This window comes from Rattus norvegicus, chromosome 18 (assembly GCF_021556685.1).
Source record: "Rattus norvegicus strain SHRSP/BbbUtx chromosome 18, alternate assembly SHRSP_T2T, whole genome shotgun sequence".
In the NCBI taxonomy this organism is placed as follows: domain Eukaryota; kingdom Metazoa; phylum Chordata; class Mammalia; order Rodentia; family Muridae; genus Rattus; species Rattus norvegicus.
Window position 1 is genome coordinate 23545282 of NC_141551.1, and position 23992 is coordinate 23569273.

The 23992-nt window shown below is 43.6% G+C and overlaps 2 protein-coding genes across 3 annotated transcripts in view; both read left to right on the plus strand.

Annotated features, from left to right (window-relative positions):
* Positions 1–49: 49 nt before the first annotated feature.
* On the plus strand, positions 50–7182 carry Polr2d (RNA polymerase II subunit D). Its single transcript, NM_001108886.1, has 4 exons — positions 50–177; positions 1517–1697; positions 4849–4944; positions 6473–7182. The coding sequence occupies exons 1-4, from the start codon at positions 105–107 to the stop codon at positions 6549–6551; spliced, it is 429 nt and encodes a 142-aa protein (NP_001102356.1). The 5' UTR covers positions 50–104; the 3' UTR covers positions 6552–7182.
* A 6970-nt stretch (positions 7183–14152) lies between these two features.
* Wdr33 (WD repeat domain 33) overlaps positions 14153–23992 on the plus strand; it is a 103072-nt gene continuing 93232 nt past the window's right edge. Inside the window, exon 1 of one of the 2 annotated variants that reach the window (XM_087592900.1) lies at positions 14153–14309. The gene's annotated coding sequence lies outside the window, so the exon portion shown is untranslated. The remainder of the gene's footprint in view (positions 14310–23992) is intronic. The other variant, NM_001107398.2, reaches the window with a different exon arrangement.

Sequence of the window (23992 nt, forward strand, 5' to 3'; positions counted from 1 at the left end):
CCATTCACTTGGCCCCGCCCCGGAGCCGGATTGGTTCTTTTCCTTAGAAGAGCCCGTCCGTGCGGCTTCCGTCTCCGGCAGTGTCTGTGGCAGTGCGCAGGGCGATGGCGGCAGGTGGAAGCGATCCTCGAGCTGGCGACGTAGAAGAAGATGCTTCCCAGCTCATCTTTCCCAAAGGTAGTATCCGGGACAGTTCGACTCTGAGGTGACATTGTCCTTGAGTTATAGTCGTTATCCGTTCCCTGCCCACAGGGAGCATTCGGGGCCGGCACGGGGGATTGATTGGTCAGCCCGGTACAAATGAACCCTTTCGTAGTTAATTCCCCTACACCCAGCAGTTTTGTTTTTGTGAGAGCGTCTAATTAGGTATCCTAGGCTAGCCTCCACCTTATCACATTCGTGCCCTTTCCTCTTGAGTGCTAGAATTAAAGGCATGCGCCATCGCTCTTGATTTTTAGGGGGAGTTAAGCTATGCCTTTTCTTGTCATGCAGAAGATCTGGAGCAGAGGTCTCATTTCAAAATTGGCAGCCAGTAAAAGCTGAGCTATGGTTCCTCTCACAGTGCTAGTCAAAGCGTTTCAAGATCTGTGGGTCAGAAGTGCTCTCTGCCCTGGCCTCTGAGGAGAGATGCTGTTGCCGTTGGTTTCTGAACCTTCGTTGTAGCTTTTCGAGTTAGGAAGAACGTTTGAGAGCAAGATGGGTTCCGGTTTGGGATGTCTGGTACTTCCTTTTGTCGGATGTGTGCCAGCCTCTGTGCATAGTGCTGTTCCTGCTACTAAACTAGTCTAAACTAGTCACCTTGCCCCAGGAAATCAATCCCCTGTCTCTTCCTACCAACTGTTAGATATAGGAACCCTCTGTACCTGTTTTGTGGGTTCTGAGGATCCTAACTCTGCTTCTTACACTGGAGTGGCAAGTACATTATCCACTTAATCATCTGCCCAGCCCCAGCAAGTGAGGTTATCTTCTGTCTTTTGTGTGTGTTTTTAATTGAGATGGAGAATCTTTGTTTTTAAATTTTTATATATAAGGATTATTTTGCCTGCGTGTAGGTCTGCATGCATGTGAGGTGTCCATAGAAGCCAGATGTACTAATTGGACTTAAAAGATGATTTCGAGCCATCTTGTTGGTGCTGTGTGTGGCAGAACCCTTATCCTCTAGAAGATTAGCCAATGCTCTTAAGTGCGGAGCTGTCGTCTCTCCAGCCCTTATGTCACTGTTGTAAAATTTATTTTTATTTTAATTATGTCTGTGCAGGTATCTGAGGAGGGGAGAGGTGCTATGAGGTGTCTGATGGGGTGCTGAGAATTGAACTTCCTTCGAAAGAGCAGTGCATGCTCATTTCTCTAGCCTTCTGGTTTCGTTTGTTTGGTGTTTTTGAGTCTCTCTGGCTATCTTACAGCTCATCAATAATAGACCAGGCTGGCCTCAAACACAGAGATCATCCTGCCTCTGCCTCCCAAATGCTGAGACTTTGAAAAGAGTATTTTCAGTTCACATTTATTCTTCTTCCAGAGTTCGAAACAGCTGAGACGCTCCTGAACTCTGAAGTTCACATGCTTCTGGAGCACCGAAAGCAGCAGAATGAGAGTGCGGAGGACGAACAGGAGCTTTCAGAGGTTTTCATGAAAACCCTGAACTATACAGCCCGTTTCAGCCGGTTCAAAAACAGAGAGACCATTGCCAGTGTTCGTAGGTGAGTACTGAACATAAGCCCAAAACTAAAATCTACTTATGTATGTGTTATGGGAGTTTGGCTGCTTGTATGTCTGTGCACCATGTGTGTAAACACCCACAGAGGCCAGAATAGGGCGTTAGCTCCCCAGGGCTGGAATTACGGACAGTCGTGAGTCACTGTGTAGGTGCTGGGACTCGAAACCCAAGTCCTCTGAAAGAGCAGCTGGTGCCCTCAGCTGCTGAACCGCATCTCCAGCCCTACAAAACGGTTTTATTATTATAGACTCTCGTGAAAGACAGAGGCTGTAGGATCCAGGAGTTCAAGGGCATCCTTAGGGGCATAGTAGGTTCAAAGCCAGCCTTGATTGCATGAGACGCTGTTTTAAAAATGCTAACAAAGCAGGGGCCGCTGAGATGGCTCAGTGGGTAAAACATGCTTCAGCCAAGAGGTGGTGGTGCACCCCTTTAACCCAGCACTCAGGAGGTAGAGGCAAGCATATCTCTGAGTTCGATGCCAGCCTGGTCTATAGAACAAACAAACAAATGCAACCAAAAGTGCTTTCTGGGTAAGTCTTAGGACCTGAGCTTATATAGAACCCCAGATGCACCCAGAAGCTCTGAGAATGAATGAGAAGTTGCCTTCTAAGTATGTATGCTTACGCACTTACACATACACACAAATGGCTAAATAAACAGACCACACACAAATACTTAGGGGAAAAACAAACAAACAAACAAAAAAACCCTAACTGGGTATGCCTTTAATCCCAGAATTTGAGAGACAGAGACAGGAGAATCTCTGTTTGACTCCAGCCTGGTCTACATAGCAAGTTCCAGGACTACATAGATAGAACCTGTTAAAAAAAAGTAATCAAGGGCTTGAAGCCCCCACCCCCACCCCCAAATTTTGCCTACCAGAAAAAAGGCTCTCAGACTTGACTCAGTCAAAATTTTCTCCACTGCATCACAAATTCTGGGGTTACTAGTATATGCCATCATGCACTCGCTGCCCTCCAGGTACGATTTCTTGTATTCATTTTTATTTTATTATTTTTTTTATTGGATATTTTATGTATTTACATTTCAAGTGTTATCCCCTTTCCAGTTTCCCCTCTGGAACTCCTCTATCCCATCTCTCCAACCCCTGCTTCTACGAGGGTGCTCCCCCACCCACCCACTCCCAGCTCACTGCCCTGGCATTCCCCTATACTGGGACATCCAGTCTTTGCAGGACCAAGGGCCTCTTCTATTGATGCCAGACAATGCCATCCTCTGCTACATATGTAGCTGGAGACATGGGTCGCTCCATGTGTATTCTTTGGTTGGTGGTTTAGTCTCTGGGAGCTCTGTGGGGATGGAATCTGGTTGGTTGATATTGTTCCTGTAGGGTTGCAAACCCCTTTGGCTCCTTTAGTCCTTTATCTAACTCCTCCATTGGAGACCTTGTGCTCAGTCCAGTGGTTGGCTGTGAGCATCTGCCTCTGTCAGAGCCTCTCAGGAGACAGCTATATCAGGCTCCAGTCAGTATGCACTTGGCATCAGCAATATTATTTTTATTTTATACACACACATACACACACACACACACACACACACACACACACACACACACACATGAGGGGGCGGGGAGAGGGGATTTCTTTATATAACTTGGATATATATATATGTGTATATATATATGTGTGTGTGTATATATATATATATATATATATATTTTTTTTTTTTTTTTTTTTTTTTTTTTTTGAGGCAGAGTCTCATTATCTAGCCCCGGCTGGTCTAGAACTCCATATTAGACCAGGTTGTTTTCTATCTCACAGAGATCCACCTGTTTTGAGATTAAAGGTGTCGAACACCACACTGTCTTTTGTTTTTTAGAAAAAATTTATATTATTGTCATCGTTATTATTACTGAGACAGATTTGTATCTCTGTTTAGTGAAGAGCATGCTGTGTAGACCAGGCTGCTGTGAATGTGTGCTATTAGGCACAGAAAATCATTTTTTGTTATTTTGTTTATATGTATATACACGCTTGTATATATGTGCACCATGTGTGTTCAGTGCCAGCACTAGCAGAGGCCAGAGAGGAGTTGTAGACACATGGACCCACCCAGTGCAGTTGTTAACTCAAGTCCTCTGAAAATTAGCAGATGCTGTTACTGCCGAGCCATTTTTCCAGTCCCCCAGAGTATATAAGTTCTTACTACATTCATTTGGAAACCAAACTTATTCTCTCGTAAGCTTTATTTTATAGTGCAGGCTATGGAGATCCTGAAGGTGCAGCTTACACACAGATTTGCACAGAGTTTGGGGTATTTCAAAGTTAAAGGAGAGGAGTTTCCCTCAACATACGCAATAGGCTAGCCAATCAGATCTCCTGAATTGCTTAACATTAACTTATCAAAGGTAGCAGATAGAGCAAAGAGCTAGAGAGTCACTTCCTTTTGAATATTTATTTATTTTTTTTTCTTTTCTTTTTTTTTTTTTTTTTTTTTGGAGCTGGGGACCGAACCCAGGGCCTTGTGCTTGCTAGGCAAGCGCTCTACCACTGAGCCAAATCCCCAGCCCCTTGAATATTTATTATTGCATTTTATTTTATGTGTGTGTTTGCCTCTGCACCACACAAGTGCCTAGTACTGGCAGAGTCCAAAGAGGGGTATCAGATCCAGTGGATCTGGAATTTCAGACAGTTGTGAGCCACCATGTGGGTACTGTAAATTGAACCCGGGACCTCTGAAAAGAGCAACTCTCAACTACTGGTTTCTTGGCAGTAGTTACAGCACATACATTCCTCTTTACCCAGCTGTGCTCTTCTCAGGGTTCTTGGCTGTCTACGGTGGGTTCTTTGTTTTCTTTTTCTGGAACGTCTTGATTTTCTGGGGTAGGAACAGAAAGTGATTTCAAAGGGGGATTCTGATGCCCATATAGCCACAATCAAAGATTATAAATACCTTTTCTCACCTACATTTGATCTTTTTGCTATTGATGGACTTAGCATTTGACCAGCACTGAATGAGACTGTAGTTTTTTGTTTCGTATTAGCATATAACTGCAGGTAATTACAGGTTCCATTGTGACATTTTTATTCAGGTATATAGTATAGTATAGATCGTGCTCATTTCCTGTCTCTGTCCCTCTCTAACGTCCTGTGTTCTATTTCCCTCACACTCAGCCTGCTTCTCCAGAAGAAGTTACATAAGTTTGAATTGGCTTGTTTAGCCAATCTGTGCCCGGAGACTGCTGAGGAGTCCAAAGCGCTGATTCCAAGGTTCGTACGGGATGGGATGGGGTTTGTCTATTTTATATGGATTTCTCTAAGTCAGATTGCTAGATCCACATGTCGTAAGCGTTTAGCAGTTGGGTTGATGCCATGCTAGCGTTGAGTAAGAGTGTAGTTGAGTGGTGTTTGAGATGGGACTTGGGGGTTGGTTTTGTGCTTTGCTGGTGGCAGTCTCAGGTAGCCAAGGCTTTCCTTGAGCTCTTGATTGCCCTGCTTTCACCTCAAGGGCTGGGATTACAGGCATGAACGAGCATGCTGGCTTAAGAATAGTTTGAGTTTACCCATTAATTGTTTGTGTGCATGTGTACACACGCATGCCTGTGAATGTCACATTAAGCACGTGAGGGTCAGTGGACAGTTTCTCTTCGTTTACTAGGTAGGTTCCCAGATTAAACTCAGGTTGTTAGATTTGGTGGCAGACAACCTTTATTAGCTGAACCATCTTGGAAGCCTGAGAACAATTGTCTTTTTTTTTTCCCTCTATTCTTTTTTTCGGAGCTGGGGACCAAACCCAGGGCCTTGCGCTTGCTAGACAAGCACTCTACCACTGAGCCAAATCCCCAACCCGAGAATAATTGTCTTATACCCCAGGACAGGAAGAATATGGAACAGAAGAGGGTGGTAGGAATATAGCTCAGTGGTAGAACTTTTTGCCTATCGTGTCTGGGACTGAGTTTGAGCTCCCAGTACCTCAGAGAGGAGCATTAGAAATGGGCAGAATTCGCCTTCCTGTAGGGAGTAGCCAAGCATGTGACTATATCTAGAGAAATCAATGGGAAATGGGACTTCTCCCAGACCTAAAAGGTATTCTGGGATTCTGTGTTATTGGTATAGAAGATATTGGACATAATCATTAAGTCACTCAACAAATGAGACACAAAACTGCAGGGCCTGGGAGTGTGTGTTTTTAATCCCAGCAGAGGCAGGCAGATCCCTGTGAGTTCTAGGGTAGCCAAGGCTGCATAATGAGACCTGGTCTCAAAGAAAAGACTAAGCTATACCAACCAAACAAAAGTTTAAATCATATGTGACTGTTGAAGCTTTTAGAATCTTTTTTTTTTTTCCTCTTGGAGTTGGGGACCGAACCCAGGGCCTTGCGCTCGCTAAACGAGCGCTCTACCACTGAGCTAAATCCCCAACCCCTAGAATCTTTTATATATTTACAACCTTTTGGTGCTTCTATAAGGGATGTCAAAAGAAATTCGGTTTAAACTTAAAGGTAGTAGAGCTAAGCAAGGTGCTCAGAGATGAACCTCCTTTGAAAAACAGGGTGGGGGGCTGGAAAGATGGCTCAGTGGTTAAGAGCACTGACTGCTCTTTGGTCATGAGTTCAATTCCCAGCAACCACATGGTGGCTCACAACCTGTAAAGAAATCCGATGCCCTCTTCTGGTGTGTCTGAAGACAGCTACAGTGTACTTATATATAATAAATGAATAAATCTTTATTTAAAAAAAAAAACAGGGTGGGAAAACTGCCAGTTTCTAAGTCACTTAAATTTCTTGGTCTTCTTCTAGCCTGGAAGGGCGTTTTGAAGATGAGGAACTGCAGCAGATTCTTGATGATATCCAGACGAAGCGCAGCTTCCAGTACTGATCACCAGACGTCACTCTGCTCCTTGAGATAGCCTCCAGACCGCTCTACAGTCGGAACCCTGGGTGGGCCTCACGCAGGACTGTTGCTTCCGAAGATACTGGGACTTCTTTAGTCATACTTTTCGCTTTACTGAGATAGAATGTCTCTCTGTACTTCTCAAAGTTGTAACAGTCCTCCTGCCTCAGCCTCCCAAGTGCTGGGATTACAGGTGTGAGCCAACACTTACAGCTTGACTTTTGGAGAAGAAACAAAGACTGGCTATTGATGCTCTAGGTGCTGTCTTCACCGGGACTATTAGACCATAATTACTGTGACTATTAGACCATAATTACCATCTCCTCTCATTGCAGCCTTATAAGGGCTGCTATGGTCAAATGTGCTGCCATCCTGAACTAGGGAGGTAGACCGATGTTAAAACATTTGGTGACTACCTCTTTCTATGTTTTTTTTTGGACCCCATGTTAATATTTTTTGTTCTTGACATTGCAATTTTTAATGTCAATATATTTTGTAGTTTTTGAAGCTATAATGATAAATAAAAAAATTATATGGGAGGAATGTTTTTACTTTGTTGCAAAGGGGAGAGATAAACCAGAACACTGTAATTATTTGATTTTTTTTTTTTTTAAGAATTCTATTTATTTGTTTATGGGGAGGGGGTACATGATCCATGGCACATGTGTGGAGGTCAGAGAATAATTTGCAGGAGTCAGTTCTGTCCACTGTGTGGATTTTCAGGATCAAAGTCATCAGGCTTGGTGGCAAGTGCTGTTACCCACTGGGCTATTTTGTTAGTCCCTAAATTGTTTTATTTTATTTATTCATTTTTACACTTTTAAGAAATTAGACCCAAAGCCTTGTATATGCTAGAAGAGTGCTACACCACTGAGCAACATTCTAGCCGTGAAATTGCTTTTGTTTATGTTTGTGCGTAGTACAAATGTATGTTCAAGTGGGTGCGTCCATGTAAGGAGACGAGCAGAGGACGTTGGGTATACACCCATTTCTGTCCTTTGAAATGGGGTCTGTCTCACTGAACCTAGATCTAGACTGGATGACCAAAAGCCCCAACAATCCTGTCTTTACTTTCTCTTTGTGCCTATACCTTGGGGTTCAAGACATGTAGAGCTGGAAGACAGCAGTCTTTTCCCTAACTTTAGTGCTAGTGGTACAGACTCAGGTCTTCATGCTTGCACAGCAAGTGCTCTTATTCACTGAGCCAATCCCCCAGCCACCCTGTAGTACTTAAAGAATGGGACAGTTGATTAAAAGAACTTTGGCACCACTTGCCTGACCTGGAGACAGGAGGGAAGCACCCCATGGGGAGCACTTAACCTTAGGCTTGTGGGAGAAGTGCTTCATCTTGGGGGCAAGGGGCTGTCTTGGAGAACGTATTTGAAGTGGCCTTGAAGAGTTCTTATTGTCACCTTTAAATTAAGGTCTTTCCCTCATAGGCCAGATTTGAACCTAAACACTAAAGACTCCTCATGAGATAGATACCCAGTCCAAACCTCTGGTCCCATACTGAGTGACAGGCATTCTGTACAGAGGTGATACGGAAGGAGGGAGTGGTTGTGCTCAAATCAGGACCACTGTGTCCTCACATCTTAAGTCCTAGCCTTTGGAGGGAAGCAGAGGCAGGCGGATCTCTGAATTTGAAGTCAGCCTGGAGTCATACATAGAATAGAGAGGTCCAGTGTAGTCACATACATACATACATACATACATACATACATACATACATACATACATACATTGAACTTCTTCCCTCCCATTCCCCACCCCCGTGCCCCACCTACTTTCTAGTAGGGAAAGTAAGGGAAAAAAGAGGGGGGAAAATGCTTGAAAGGAGAGAGCTCATGAGCCCTGTGAGGGATGAACATTAAGGACTGTTAGCAGGCTAGATCTCAGGAAGCCATGTAATGGATCACAGGCTACTGTGACTCAGGATGGTGGTGCTCAGAGCCAGCCTGGCGGAAATGCTCCAGGGTGGGAGGAAAATGAAGTAGACAAGCCAGGTGTTTTCCATTAGTGTTGGGGAGGATGAGTTTGAGTTGCTTAGACTGCTCCTCTGGAGGCTGGAGGAGTGGATGAGGAGGCCTGTGGAATCAAGAGGACCCTGCTTACCAAATGTGATGGGCCCCAGGCAGGAGTTGCTTCAGGAGAAGAAAATCGGTCAGCATGGAGCTATGTAGAGAGGAGCTGGAAGAGCGGCCATGGAGCAGAGCTGCAGAGTGCTTGTCTATGCTTGGAAAACGATGCAAACACAGAAGTTCACTTTCGGAAGTGTTGAGAAGAAATGGGGTCCAGTGGCTACTGGGAAGGCCAACAGGAACAAGGAAGAATGCAAAGGAGGTGGAGAGGGTGCTTGCCTGTAGGCAACTGATATGTTGAACCCTTGTAAAACAAGTGTCACAAGGTCCATTTACGTATCCTAGACTCCTACTGGGCCATCCATCCGAAGAATAGTTTGTATTTAGCCGGAATTAAAGGTGTATGCCACATAGCAGGATCACCTGCCCAGAGTGGGCTGGGCCCTCCCCATCAATCATTAATCATGAAAGGCCTCCACAGGTCTGCCTGCAAGCCAATCCGAGGGAGGCATTTTCTCCAACTGTGGTTCCTCCTTAGATGACTAATTTGTATGAACTTGACAAAAAAACTAGCACAAATTACCCCTTGTCAATTAGACATAAACTAATAACCTGAGTCAGAAAGATGGCTCAACAACACCAGCTCTTGCTTCCAGGGGCTCTGGGGTTTTGATTCCCAGCACCCACCTTGTGGCTAACAACCATTTTAAACTCCAGTTTCAGGGATCACACATCCCTTCTGGTCTTTGTGGGCACTTCATGCAAGTGGCACACAGACTTATGCAGGTAAAATACCTACACATAAAACAAAAATCCTTAAAGCTGGGCTGGAGAGATGGCTCAGCGGTTAAGAGCACTGACTGCTCTTTCAGAGGTCCTGAGTTCAATTCCCAGCAACCACATGGTGGCTCACAACCATCTGTAATGGGATGCTCTCTTCTGAAGTGTCTGAAAAGAACTACAGTGTACTAACATATAGATAAAATAAATAAATCTTTAAAAAAAAATCCTTGGGGTTGGGGATTTAACTCAGTGGTAGAGCGCTTGCCTAGGAAGCGCAAGGCCCTGGGTTCGGTCCCCAGCTCCGAAAAAAAAGAACCAAAAAAAAAAAAAAAAATCCTTAAAGCCTTTAAAATTCCATATTTTGGGATCGAGTGGCAAACTCACAGGAAATGTTATTCTACATAGCTTCAGGACAGTCAACAATACATAGACTCTGTCTCAAAAACAAAACCAATAAATACCTTCAAAATTAATAGCCGGGCTGGAGAGATGGCTCAGTGGTTAAGAGCATCAACTGTTCTTCCTGAGGTCCCGAGTTCAAATCCCAGCAACCATATGGTGGCTCACAACCATCTGTAATGAGATCTGATGCCCTCTTCTGGTGTGTCTGAAGACAGCTACAGTGTATTCATAGATAATAAATAAAACTTAAAAAAAATCTAATAGCTACTTTTTTTTTTTAATCTCAAGCATCATGTTCCTATCAGAATATAAATACAGTTCAGTGCTGGGCATGGTGATGTATGCCTATAATCCCAGCTCTTGGGCGGCAGAGACAGGCAGATCTCTGAGTTCAAGGCCTGCCTGGACAAGGAAGCTCCAGTGCTGTTAGAGCTCCAATGGGGTCTTGTTTGAAACAAACCACCCTCACCTTCCCAAAACAAAAAATAATAATAAATAAAAATAAGCCAAACCAAATAAAAGTCCTTCAGTTGGGGCTGCAGAGAAGACTCACTAATAGTGGAGGATAGCGGGGCTAGAGAGATGGTACAGTGGCTAAGAACACTTGCTTGCTGCTCTTGTAAGTGCTGGGCCCATATTAAATTCTCAGCACCTGCGTGGCAGCTCAGGGCACCTATAACTTCAGTTCCATGGAGTCCAATGGTCTCTTCTCTCCTTGGACACCAGGCATGCCACTGGTGCACATAAGTTCATGCAGGTAAGACAGTCATACACATAAAAACTTACTTCCAGAGGTAGGACGCCACAGTGACAATCAAATTAAAGCAGAATCAGCATCTAGCAGTATAAATCAAGTCCTGTAGCTCAGTGTCCTCTTCCTGGGATTCGCTCCCAGTCTGGATTGCAAAGCTCCAAATAACTAAAGGTTACACCTCTGTTAATGACATCTCGGCCTTTTCAGGGACTGACGTTGCCACATGCACCACCACATGCACCAAGCCTCAACTTCTCTCCCTGAGCTCTTCAATACTGGTTGGTGGCTCCACTGTAACTGAGGCTGCACCCTCACCAATGGACTCCTGCCTTCTGCAAGGACGCCAGCCTTGCTATACGCTATAGACACTAAGTCTTAGCTGCTCTTCATCGTCCCTTCAAGCCTTCAAAGCCAGTACCACGTGGGAGATACTTACATATTACTGGGTTCAGCTGCTAGTTTCAGGGGTAGTCTTGGCCCCTCTCAGTGCCATGACATGCAGGTGTGTGTATACATATATACAAATATCATAAAACTTAAAGGGCTGGGAGATGGCTCACTAGCTAAGAATGCATACTGTAGAGGACCTGAGTTCAGCTTAGAGGACCCATGCTGGGTGGCTTATAACCATCTGTAACTCCAGTTCCAGGGGATCTGACACTTAAAGGCTTCCAAAGACACTTGTATTCATACAGACACATGCATAATGAAAGTCATAAACTTTTAAGAATTTAAAAATTAGGGGTTGGGGATTTGGCTCAGTGGTAGAGCACTTGCCTAGCAAGCGCAAGGCCCTGGGTTCGATCCCTAGCTCAAAAAAAAAAAAAAGAATTTAAAAATTAGGGCCCAGCATAGTGATACACCTTTAATCCTAGCACTAGGGAGGCAGATGCAGTTAGATCTGTTTTTGGGGGAGGGAGGCAGCCTGGTCTACAAAGAGTTCTAGGACATCCAGGGCTACACAGAAAAACCCTGTCTCATAAAGCCAACCAACCAATCAAACAAAAAAAGTTTAAAAATTAAATCTACTCAGGTATTTTGTCATGGGGACAGAAAGGTGACTCCAGTATTGAAGTATTGAACTCACTCTCACTAAAAATTAACATCTCCACCTTGGGGCATGCAGGGGTGCAGCAACAGCTGAGAACAGGCAGACAGGAAGAGCTGCATACAGGTTTGCCTGGGTCACTTTTGCCTGTGTATGTCGGTCCATATACAAAAACCTGTTGGCTCCTTCTTTTTATACGTCTGCTAACTGAGGATCTCAGGCTGTCTTTGGACCCAGATTCGGGATCTGAGGTAGCACCTAACCTCTTGTAGCTAATGATAGCCTCCAACTGCCTTTGTAGCCAAAGACTGCCTCAAACTCCCCTTCCTGCCTTTCTATATCCCAAGTGCTGGTATTAGTGGCATGTCCCACCATGCCTGGTTCATGTGTGGGAGAAGGTGAAACCTTGAGTGCATGTGTGTTGTTGGCAAGCACGGCTATGTCCAGGACTCCAACGCCTCAAACCCATGATGTCTTAGTAAGGGTGTCTATTGGTGTGGTAAAATACCATACCCAGAAGCAACTTGAGGAGGAAAGTTCTCATGCCCTAAGGGAAGTCTGCAAAAGAATGAAGGGCAGGAACCTGGAGAAAGGAATTGATGCTGAAGCCACAGAGGAGTGGCTTTTTGCTCTCCCTGGCTTGCTCAGCCTGTTTTCCTATATCTGGCCACAATGAGCTGGGCCCTTCCACATCAATCATCCATTAAGAAAGTGTTCCATGAGCTTACCCATAGGCTAATTTGGTGGGAGCATTTTCTCAATTGAGATTCTGTCTTCCCAAATGATTCTAGCTTGACATGTCATCTATCCAGCACAAGACCAAAAAGGACAAGCAGAGGAAAGTCAGGAAACAATTCCATCATTTAAATAAAAATGACTTTGACCAGTGCAGACTCTATGAGCTTTGGGGTGCTCAGCTCACAGTTTCTCTCCTGTCTTCAGTGTGTGTGTGTGTGTGTGTGTGTGTGTGTGTGTGTGTGTGTGTAGAGGCTAGCAGTAAAAGGTGTCCTCCTCAATCGTTTTCTGCTTATATATATATTTTCACACATAAACCCATTTAAGGCAGGGTATGGTAGAGCATGTCTTTAAGCCCATTATTTGGGAGGCAGAGGCAGGTGGCTCTCTGAGTTTGAGGCCCACCTTGCCTCGTATTGAATCCTAGACCAGTCAGAGCTACAAGGAAGACTCAGGTCCTCTGCAAGAGCCTTGCTCATGGGCTGGAGAGATGACTTAGTGGTTAAGACTACTCGCTGCTCTTTCAGAATTCCTGAGTTCAATTCCCAGCAACTACATGGCATGGTGGCTCACAACCACCTGTAATGAGATCTGATGCCCTCTTCTGGTGTGTCTCAAGACAGCTACAGTGTACTTATATATAATAAATAAATAAATCTTAAAAAAAAATAGATGCATTATTAAAAAAAAAGAGCCTTGCTCACAGACTGGAAAGATGACTCAGTGGTTAAGGGAACTGGCTGCTCTTCCAGAGGTCCTGAGTTCAATTCCTGGCAACCATATAGCAGGTCATAACAATCTGTAATGAGACCTAATGCCTAATTAATAAATCAATCTTTTTTCTTTCTTTTTTTCAGAGCTGGGGACCGAACTCAGGGCCTTGCGCTTGCTAGGCAAGCGCTCTACGACTGAGCTAAATCCCCAACCCCAATAAATCAATCTTTAAAAAAGCACCTTGCTCACAATTTAATTCTTGCATTAAAGCCCCAGGCTATCTAGGCCATGTGAGCTGTATCTGCCAGCAAGGGTTAAAGGTGTGTGTGGTACACCCTTTTGACAAGAAGAAATTACCCTGAAGAGTTATTTCCCCTTTGTTTCCGCGTTTCTTTCTGTAGATATAAAGATTAGCTTGAATTATGAGTTGAAGGATGCCTTTGACTGCTGACCCTCCTGCCGTCACTTCATAGGCTTTCAAACCCAGTTTATGCAGTGCTGGAGAACTGAACTGTGGGCTTCCTACATGCAAATGCTTGACCAACCGAGCAACATGCACATCCCTTCTTATTATACTATCTATTGTGTGTGTGTATGCACAGCAACGAACTGTACAGTTGTAGGAAGAATTTGTATTTCTTTCACACCATGTAGGGCTGGGGATCAAACTAAAATAGTCAGGCTAATCTGCAGTCTCCTTTACTGGATAAACCATCTCACAGGTTTATGCTCTGGTTTTATGAGATAGGCTTTGAACTCACAGTAATCCTCCTGTCTCAGTCTCCTAAGTGCTCAGATTACATGCATAAGCCACCACACCGGCTTTAACAAGTACCTTATTTAGTTTTGTGAATTGGGATGTTTTGAGAACATGCAGGATGGCTCATGGGGTGAGGAATGTAAGGCGAAAGGTCCTAGCGTTAAGATAGCCACCAAGACGTACTCAAATGTTTAGGCGCCGATGTCCAAGCTCCACCCCTCACCTGCGCGCATGCTCTATTTGAGCCCTACGGTAGACCTGCGGCAGAGGCGCGCGGGGCGTAGCGCCGTGCGGCCGTGATGACGCACGGGCGTACGCTCGGTGGCTCCTCGGGGAAGATGGCGGCTGCATCTTTGAAGGAGAGGAATTGAGAGTGGGGAGAAGGGAAGAGGACCAGACGGGAGAGACATTCCCTACGGCGCCGAAGGACGCCGCGCTCGCGGTTAGGAGCTCTTCCCGGCCCCCCACGGTAAGTCCGCCGTGGAACCTGTGAGGGCCGCGGGCGGTCGCGCTCCGCCATTTTCGGGCCCGGCCGTTGCGTGCTTCGGGGGTCCGGAGGGGACAGGTCGCGGGAAAGAGAAGGACAGACCTCTGCGGGGCCGGCCGCAGCTGGTGGGGGTCCCATCGGAGGAACTCTGCGGAGGACGCCGTGAGGCAACCTAGGCCCAGCCGGGACGGCGAGGCCGGCCGCAGAGACGCAAAGTTCGGAGGAAGGAAACGCGTTGGGAGGAGAGGGGAGTGGAATCTAGTGCGGCTTTGAGGGTTGCCCAGGAAGGGGCTGGAGAAGTTCCTGGCAATCCCGAGAAACAGCTGGGATTTAGCCTGGGTGCTTTCGAGAATCGAGATCCATGCTGGGGGCGGGAGAAAGGCAGAACCTTGCTCTTTTGCACGAGTTTTCTTCCTATCTGGTTGCTTACAAATGTCCCATTAAGCATTGATTCTCCATTCCCAACTGGAAATTAAATTCTGGTCTCAGAATATGAGAAAAACAAAGGCCTCCTGGCGTCTAGATATTTATGGTACTAGAAAGCCTCTCTCTCCCTCCCTTCCTTCCCCCCTTCGCGGCCCCCCCCCCCCATTTCTTTGAGACTGGCCTAGTTGTGTTGTCCGTGTTCACCTAGAATTTCCAGTCTTCCTCCTGCCAGTCACAAGCGAGAGATGATAAGAGCGGGCTAGCGGGCTACCTGCCTGGGCTAGCGGTCTTTTTGTTTGTTTTGTTTTGATTTCTTTCTATTGATACAGGGTTTCAGTGTGTAGCCTAAGTTTCAAACTCAGCGGTAGTCATCCTGGCTTATTATCCCAACCGTGGGCATGATGAGTCTGAGTCCCATTAGACTTGGCTGTAACCCAGGCTAGCACTAACTCCCTTTGTAGCTGAACCGGCCTTACTCTTTAATCCTCTTCCCAAGTAATGGGATTACAGGCCTGGGGCACCACACCTGGCCTACATAGAATTCCTATGCTTTTTTTTTTCTTAAATTAAAGAATAGTGTGTGTGTGTATGTGAGAGAGAAGTGCTGAGTGTGTGTGTGTGAGAGAAAGTGTTGAGTGTATGTGTGTATGTTTGTGTGTGTGTGTGTGTCTGTCTGTCTGTCTGTCTGTCTGTAGAAAGTAACTTGATATTTGGTTGTAACCCTTGTGGCCTTTCTGGATTAAGGGAGAGGCTGGATTACCTCCTTGGATTGAGAATCAAAGTCAGAAAAAGAGTTAAGGTGTAAGGGCTGTCAGGAATGCTTTAAAGTAGTTTCTATAAGAGAGGCATTTTGGGAGCTTTGGAAGATAAGAACCAAGCCACAGTGGTTACATACACCCCCTTGGGAGCAAAACTTTCAGGAACACTCTGGACATAATGCACGCAGCTTTTTGCCTATGAATGTTTAACCCAAACAAAGTACTTAGTGACTGTTAAAAGAAAACACTTTAATTGTTTCCCTGGTGGCATTTTTTTCTTTTCTAATCTTAATTGCATTTGGGACCCACTTTTTGTTACTATTAGGTACTTGTGAGTCTTTAATTCATTTCCTTGCCCACTAAAAGGCAATATTATGTACAGATTTGGGTTTGAGCCAAAACTTGAAGTGCTGTATTTAGTTTATTTTCTATAGACACTTGGAGAACATTTTTGACACCCTTTTCTCAGTCCTACGGAAAAGATGGCTTAGAACAAGTAAGTTTGGCTGTGGTGGTGGTGCACGCGCCTCTAATTCCCACACTTGGGGAGGCAGAGGCAGGTTGGTTTTCCAGTTCAAAGCCAGCCTGGTCTACAGTCTGAGTTCCAGGACCACCAGGGCTACAGAGAAACCCTGGGAAAAACCAAAACCAAACCAAACCAAAACCAAAAAACCCAAAAACAAAAAACAACAAAAAAACCCCACAAACAAAAAGGAAAGAAAAAGTAAATTGTTATTTATGAAGCTGAAAGCTTAGTTCTGATTTCTTTCTTTGGTTGGTAAAAATATGAGATGACTAATTTTGTCACCACAGGTTTTTTTTTAAGATTTTATTTATGTATGTGAGTATACTATATCTGACTTCAGACACTATCATCACAGTTTTATCTTGATCTAAACCTTTAATAATATTGTTACTGACCTTTTAAGTCCTATATATTCAGAGCTTGCTTTGAAAAGTAACAAAATGTCTTTTTCTTCTCTCATTACTTTTTTTGTTTGTCTGGTTTTAGTAGATATAGATATTCTTTGATTATTGCTAAGCTCAAACTTGTATTTCAGTAATGTTTCATAACTCCAACAAAGATATTATTGAAATTTTTAATTATAAATTTATAGGAATGCACTTATGTAATACTTTTTTTTTCTTTTTTTCGGAGCTGGGGACCAAACCCAGGGCCTTGCGTTTGCTAGGCAAGTGCTCTACCACTGAGCTAAATCCCCAACCCCTTACGTAATACTTTTCAGATTATATATCATACATTTGGTGTTTTCCTCGTGTTTTTAGATTTTAGATAAAGTAGTATTGAAGTTAAATGATCAGTATCAGAACATTCTTTGTATTACGGGTTTGTGTAGAGGTTGGAGGACAGATTAAAGGAATTGGTTTTCTCCTTTCACCATGTGCCTTCTGAAGTCGTCAGCTACCTTTGCCCACTGAGCCCTGACCGCAGTTGTCCTTGACTAGTTACAATACTTGACTAGTTACAATACTTACCTGCTTTATCTTTGTTGTTAGTGTGGTTTAGGTTTAAAGTTTCAGCTTGGACCTGTTCTTTGGTGACCTACCTTCCCCACTGCAAACATGTATCATAGGCACAGAAGCTTGTCAGTGTGGAGAATATGACTTATATTATTGTTACTCCTTCTGGACTGTAAACATTTTAGCAGTTCTCAGGTAGAGTAACAATGTCATACAATTGTCTGGTGCCTCATTTTTATTATTTGAGTGTTTATAGATTCCAAACCAGAGGGAGATGTATTGGAAAGAAAATCATGGTGTTCTGTAGCAGGTCTGAAAGCTAGATTTGTAGTAGGAAAATGTGGTGAGTGTTGAATTCAGGGTCTTACCTATTGTAAGTGTGTGTTCTGTCACGGAACAAAACCTGGAGTTCTAAAGCATTTTTTAAGATGGGCCAATTAGTTAAAACTTTCAGTTTCCTTACATATAAAAATGTTAATTGTTATGACTGTGATAGTACATGCCTTTAATCTCCACACTCCAGGAGATAGAGGCAGCCAGTTTGAGGTAACCTGGTCTACATAGTGAGTTCCAGGCCAGCCAGAGCTATATAGCGTGAAACCCTATCTCAAAGAGACAAAAACCAAAAAAGCAAAAGTGATTTCACCATTTCTAGTCCAAGTAAGAAGAATGAAAATTTATTCAATGTGTATACTGTATGGACTCAATGCTGAGCTAGACCAGGCTGGCCTCACAGATCTCCGTCTTTGCCTCCCTAGTGAAGGAATTACAGATGTGGTTTACCACTTTTCTTCATTGTTGATGGGCATCTAGATTGGTCCGGTTCCTGCCTCTTGTGAATAGCACGGGGCGTGCAGGGATCTCTGGTATGGAAGTTTTAAGTTTGTACATATGTACCTAGCAGTGGGGGAGCTGGGACATCATAAGTTCTTTTCAGTTTTTGAGGAATTCCAGTGCTGGATGTGTTTACATTTCTGCCAGCAGATTTGAATTAGGGCTCTTCTTTCCCCGCATCCTTTACCAGCATTTTGTTGTTGTTGTTAGTTGAGGTCTCATTTTGTTACTCTGGTTGGTTTGGAACTCACTGACATCTGCCTATCTCTGTCTCCCCCGTGCTGGGATTAAAGGCCTGCTCCACCACTCCACCACTACTGGCCAGCTTTTTTTTTTTAAGGTTAATTTTTTGTGTGTGTAAATGTTTTGACTGCATGCATGTTGGTGTACCATGTGTATTGAAAATCCCTAGGAGGGGTTGGGGATTTAGCTCAGTGGTAGAGCGCTTGCCTAGGAAGCGCAAGGCCCTGGGTTCGGTCCCCAACTCCGGGGGGGGGGGGGGGGGAGAACCAAAAAAAGAAAAAAGAAAATCCCTAGGAACCTTGAACTGGAGTGACATGGTTTTTAGCTACCAGTGTGGTTGCTGGGAATTGAGCTTATCTTTTTTTTTTTTTTTCTTTTTTGTTTTCGTCTTTGATCTTTTTAATTGGAGTGATATGGAGTCTCACAGCAGTTTTAGTTAGCATTTTTCTGATTTTGTGTATTTTCTTCCTTTAGGAGTTTTTGTTTGAGACAGGGCATTCTGTAGTTCAGGCTTGGCTGTCTGTTCTTCAACTTCTGGTAATCCTTGTTTGTTTGTTTGTTTGTTTGTTTGTTTTTGTTATTTGAGATGGAGTTTCTCTGTGTAGCCTTGGATATTCTTGTTCCCAGGAACTTGCTCTGTAGACCAGACTGTGCTTGAACTTGGAGATCCCCCTGCTTCTGCTTGCCAAGTGCTGGGATTCAAGGGTGCACCACCACAACCGACTCTTGAGACAGGATCTTAACTTTATAGACTAGTTAGCTAGCTGACCTCAAATCTGCAGTGATCTGTGCCACCACTCCATCTTGACATTTTCCAGTTATATGTTTAAAGCATAATTATTTTCTTTGATTCCTTTAAAATTTTTTTTATGTGCATTGGTGTTTTGCTTGCACATACGTCTGTGTGAGGGTGTCAATTCCTTGGAACTGGAGTTACAGACAGTTGCTGCCATGTGGGTGCTAGGAATGTAACTAGGGTCCTTGGAAGAGAGCCAGTACTCTGAGACACCTCTCTAGTCCAAAAACTATTCCTTTCATTTCCTGACAGTTTCTTTTCTTTCTTTTTTCTTTTTTGAGACAGGAGGGCCTTAGTATGTAGCTCTGGCTGGTCTGGAACTCACTCTGTAGACCAGGCTGGCCTTGAGTCTATCCCCCAAACCTCTTGCTGCCACTGCCTCCTGAGTACTGAGACTAAATATGTGACATCACAGTCAGTGGAAAGAATTAAATTTTTGGGGTTGGGGATTTAGCTCAGTGGTAGAGCGCTTGCCAAGCGCAAGGCCCTGGGTTCGATCCCCAGCTCCGAAAAAAAAGAAAAGAGGGAAAAAAAAAGAATTAAATTCTTTTTGATTGGTGGATAGATGTAGCCCAGGGCAGTTTCCATGAGATAGACCTAGCCTTGTTATTTTGGGGTTTTTTACTTGAAATTCTTAGACCTTGTGCATGTTAGTCAAGCACTTTTACCATAATACATACATTTGTGTGGACTGTTTGTCTTTTTTTTTTTAAATTCATATTATTTCTGCCTGCATGTACACTTGCACACCAGAAGAGGGCATCAGATCCCATTACAGATGGTTGTGAGCCACCATGTGGTTCCTGGGAATTGAACTCAGGACCTTTGGAAGACCAGCTAGTGCTCTTAACCACTGAGCCATCTCTCCAGCCCTGATTGTTTGTCTTAAACCTTGCCAAAGCTTGTCTTGAACTCAAGTTGTGTATCTGGAAAATTTTTTTCTGTGTATGGGTGTTTTGTTTGCATGTTTGTCTGCTGCAGAAGCTAGAAGTGAGTATCAGATCACAGAACTGGAGTTGCAGATGGTTGTGAGGTGTCATATGGTGCTAGGAGTTGAACCTCTGAGTTGTCTTTTTCAGCTTCCCGTTGCATATTTGTTTAAAAATCTTCCTGTGTATGGTGCCACATGCATTTAATTCAGCACTGGGGAAGCAGAGGCAGGGTAGCCTGGTTTACATAACAATTTCCAGGCCAGCAAGTGCTATATAGTCAGACCTTGTCTAAAAAAAGAAAGGTATTTTGCCCATTAAAAAGATGAAGTATTTCTCCTTTTCATTTTATGTGAGTGGTTTGTTTGTGTTTTGTGTTTTGCTTGCATGTTTGTAGTCTTTTGTGTGTACCATGTACCAGTGGGGGTCAGCAGAAGGTACAGGGTCATCTAGAACTGGACTTAAGATGGGTTGGGAGCCACCATGTGTGTGCTGGGAACTGACCCTGAGTTTTCTGCAAGAAAAGCAAGTGCTTCTAACTGCTGAGCCGTCTCTCCAGCCCTTGATTCATTTTCCTTTTATTACTGAGTTGTAAGAGTTCTTTACATATTCTAAATCCCCTTACTTTCCTCCTTGCCTCTCTGTGGGACAGTATCTCATTAGCCTTCCACGTGCTGTGACTGTGCACATGTGCTGACATGCTCCGATACAGGATTCTCATTAGATTTATGATATGCAGATATTTCCTCTGTAGGTTTTCGTTTCATTTTTTTGTGTTGTGTGGGATGATAACCCAGAGCCTCCTACATTCTAGGCTGTGCTTTGCCACTGAACTGAACTTCCAGCTTTCTTTTTCACCTCATTAAAAAGATTTATTCTTTTTTTTTTTTTTTTTTTTTTTTTTTGGAGCTGGGGACCGAACCCAGGGCCTTGCGCTTCCTAGGCAAGCGCTCTACCACTGAGCTAAATCCCCAACCCCTAAAAAGATTTATTCTTGTTTTACATGCTGTTTCTGCATGTATGAGTGTACCATATGCATTCAGTACCTGCAAAACTAGAAGAGGGCACCAGATCTTCTGGAACTGGAATCAGTCATGGACCACCATGTGGGTCCTGGGACCTGTCCTCTAAGCAAGAACACCAAGTGTTCTTCACAACTGAGCCATCTCTCCAGCCTCACTTTTTTTCTTTTTTTGTGTGTTTTATGTGTCTGGTATGTATGTGGTATATGTATGTGTGTGTGTGTGTGTGTGTGTGTGTGTGTGTGTGTGTGTGTGTGTGTTTTAGTTCTTTGAGTCACGGTATTCTCACTGGCATTATTTGAGCTAGACTGCCTCTCTCCTCATGCTGGAATACATATGCACCTTGCTGTGTTTTCTCCTGGGTGCTGGGACTCTGAGCTGTCTCCCCAGTCCTTTTTTTTTTTTTTTTTTTTTACCTTCTTTGTGCCACATGTATGTTCCTTGTGTGCTCATGGGAAGGGAAAGAAGAATGGCAAGTGTCTTGTTCTATCAGGCCCTCTCTTAATTCTTTTGAAACAAGATCTCATTGACTTTAGAGTCAGGCTGCAACCAGCAAGCCTCAATAATCCTGTCTTTGCCCCCCATGGTGTTTGGGGTTACAGGTATGTGTAGCCACATTTGGCTTTTAAAAAGACTCACTGTATACCAGGATGGCCTTGAGTTCAAAAATCTGCTTATGGAGTGGTGGGATTAAAAGTGTCTGCTACCACACCTGGGCATATTACAAAGCTTAAGCATTCGCAGCTAATATTCTTGTTGCTACTAGTATGTTTTGTGACTGTAGCACCCGTGCCCCCACCTTTTCCCCTTTCAACCTTGGACTTTGTACTTATTGTACGTGGCTTTTCTGGAATGCCTAGATTGGGGGTATCTGTTCCAAGGCAGGTTTTCTACAGAAGGCTTTATCTTCTTGGACTTCAGCATCAAAGTTACACTCGTTAACTGTTCCAATAGCAATAGCTAAAAATTCCAGGCTTTTTGGTTCTTTTTGTTTTGTTTTGTTTGATGGGGATGAGGGTTTCTAGGCTGTCCTAGACTCACTGTAGATTTGGCCGGCCTTGAACTCATGAAGTCCAACTGCCTCTGCCTCCCAAGTGCTAGGATTAAAGTCATGTATGTGTCACCCCCACCTGGCTGTGTGTGTGTGTGTGTGTGTGTGTGTGTGTGTGTGTGTGTGAGTACGTAGGTAGGTTGTGGTTGTGTCTTATTTTTTATTGTCATCTTGCATTATGGGAGAATTAGAAAATAATTATTACAACACTAATCTGTTTATGTGTATCTGTGTTTAGGCTCTAATGTCATTGTCCATATGTGGAGATCAGAGGACAACTTTTGAGAAGTGATTCTCTCCATCTACCTTTTACTAGGGTTCTCAGGATCAAACTCAAGCAAGCTGTCAGGCTTGTGTGATAAGGCCTTTATTTTCTGAGCTCTCTTGATGGCCCTAAACTGAGCTTTATATAAATGAAATCATTAAATAGTATTCACAAAACAAATTAATTTTTGGAAGATAATATACTTGATACAAATTCAAAAGTTACAGGCTAAGTTCCTTTTTACCTTTATCCTAATTATTGGATTTTTTTTTAAGATTGTTATTTTTTTATGTGAGTATTTTTACCTCTTTGTATGTCTTATACCATGTGCTTGCCTGGGTCCCACAGAGGCCTGAAGGTATCCGAGTCCCTGGAGTTGGAGTTACAGATAATTGTGAGCCCCTGTGTCTGGTGTGTATGTGGAAGGGAAGGAAGAATGGCAAGTGTCTTGTTCTATCAGGCCTCTCAATTCTTTTGAAACAAGGTCTCATTGACTTTAGAGCCAGGCTGGCAACCAGCAAGCCTCAGTAATCCTGTCTTTGATCAAACCAGGCAGCCTCTGGAAGGTTGAACAGAGCTAGCTCTTTTAACCATGGAACTCTCCAACCCTGCTGCCTTTAAAAGATTGTTAAAATGCATAGTTATACAAAATGGATAAATGTTTATGAAGGGTAGAAAATTTAGAAAATAAGTAGCAGTAAATCCTCCCCCCCCCCCCTTTCTTTCTTTCTTTTATTGGAGACACTTATGCTATGTGGCTCTGGGTGTCCTAGAACTTACTATATAGACTAGGCTGGCCTCAAACTCAGAGATCAGCCTGCCTCTGCCTCCCAAGTGCTAGGATTAGAGACATGTGCCACCACCACCTGGCTAATTTTTATTTTGTTTGCTTTCATTTACCACTTGAAAATTAATGTTTATGATATTTTGTCTACATGTATGTATGTACACCAACCATATACATGTCTGGTCCCTGTAGAGGTCAGAAGAGAGTATTAGGTCCTGTGGAACTGGAGTTATGAATGGTTGTGAGCCACCATGTGGGTGTTGGGAACCAAACCCAGGTACTAAGCAAGAGCAACAAGTCTTCCTAACTGCTAAGACTTCTCTCCACCCTCCTCATGTACATTTTAAGGCACACTCTCAATGTGCTCAGGTGCTCAGTCATGGTTCTCCTGCCTCAAGAGTTCTAAGTGTTGGGCCTACATGTGTATTTACCATCATATATTGCTCATCATCAACCCTTCTGACCGTCCGTGCACTTGTATTTACTCTGTAAAACCAGAAATGGATAAAATAATACAGTCAATACAGTCATTGTATATTCCTGTTTCACACTAGTCCAGATATTCTCAACATGTGGGTTTTGGCCTCTTTGGGGGTTGAAGGACTCTTCTACATGGGTCGACTAAGGCTACCAGAAAACACAAATATTTACATTACAGTTCATACCAGTAGAGAAATTACAGTTACAGTTGGGGGTGTTACCACATATGAGGAACTGTATTTAAAGGGTCAAAGCATTATTAGGAAGGTTTAGAACCACTATACGAGTAGGTATAAAAAAACCCATGCAGTTTTACTTAATATCATTAATTTTTAAAAGTGCTAAAAATTGTTATATTAAGAATATTTAACATTTTTATTCCTTGTATGTGTTCATTGCCATTACTCATAGTATATATGGAATCCAAAGGTTGATTTTTGACACTCTTTCTCTGCTACTCTCTATCTAATTTATTTATTTTTACATCGAGAGGGTTTTACTATATAGTCCTAGTATGTTGGTCTCCAGTGCTGGGATTAAGAGCTTGCACCACTGTCTGCCTGTTTCTCTGTTTCTGTGATTGTCTCTGTCT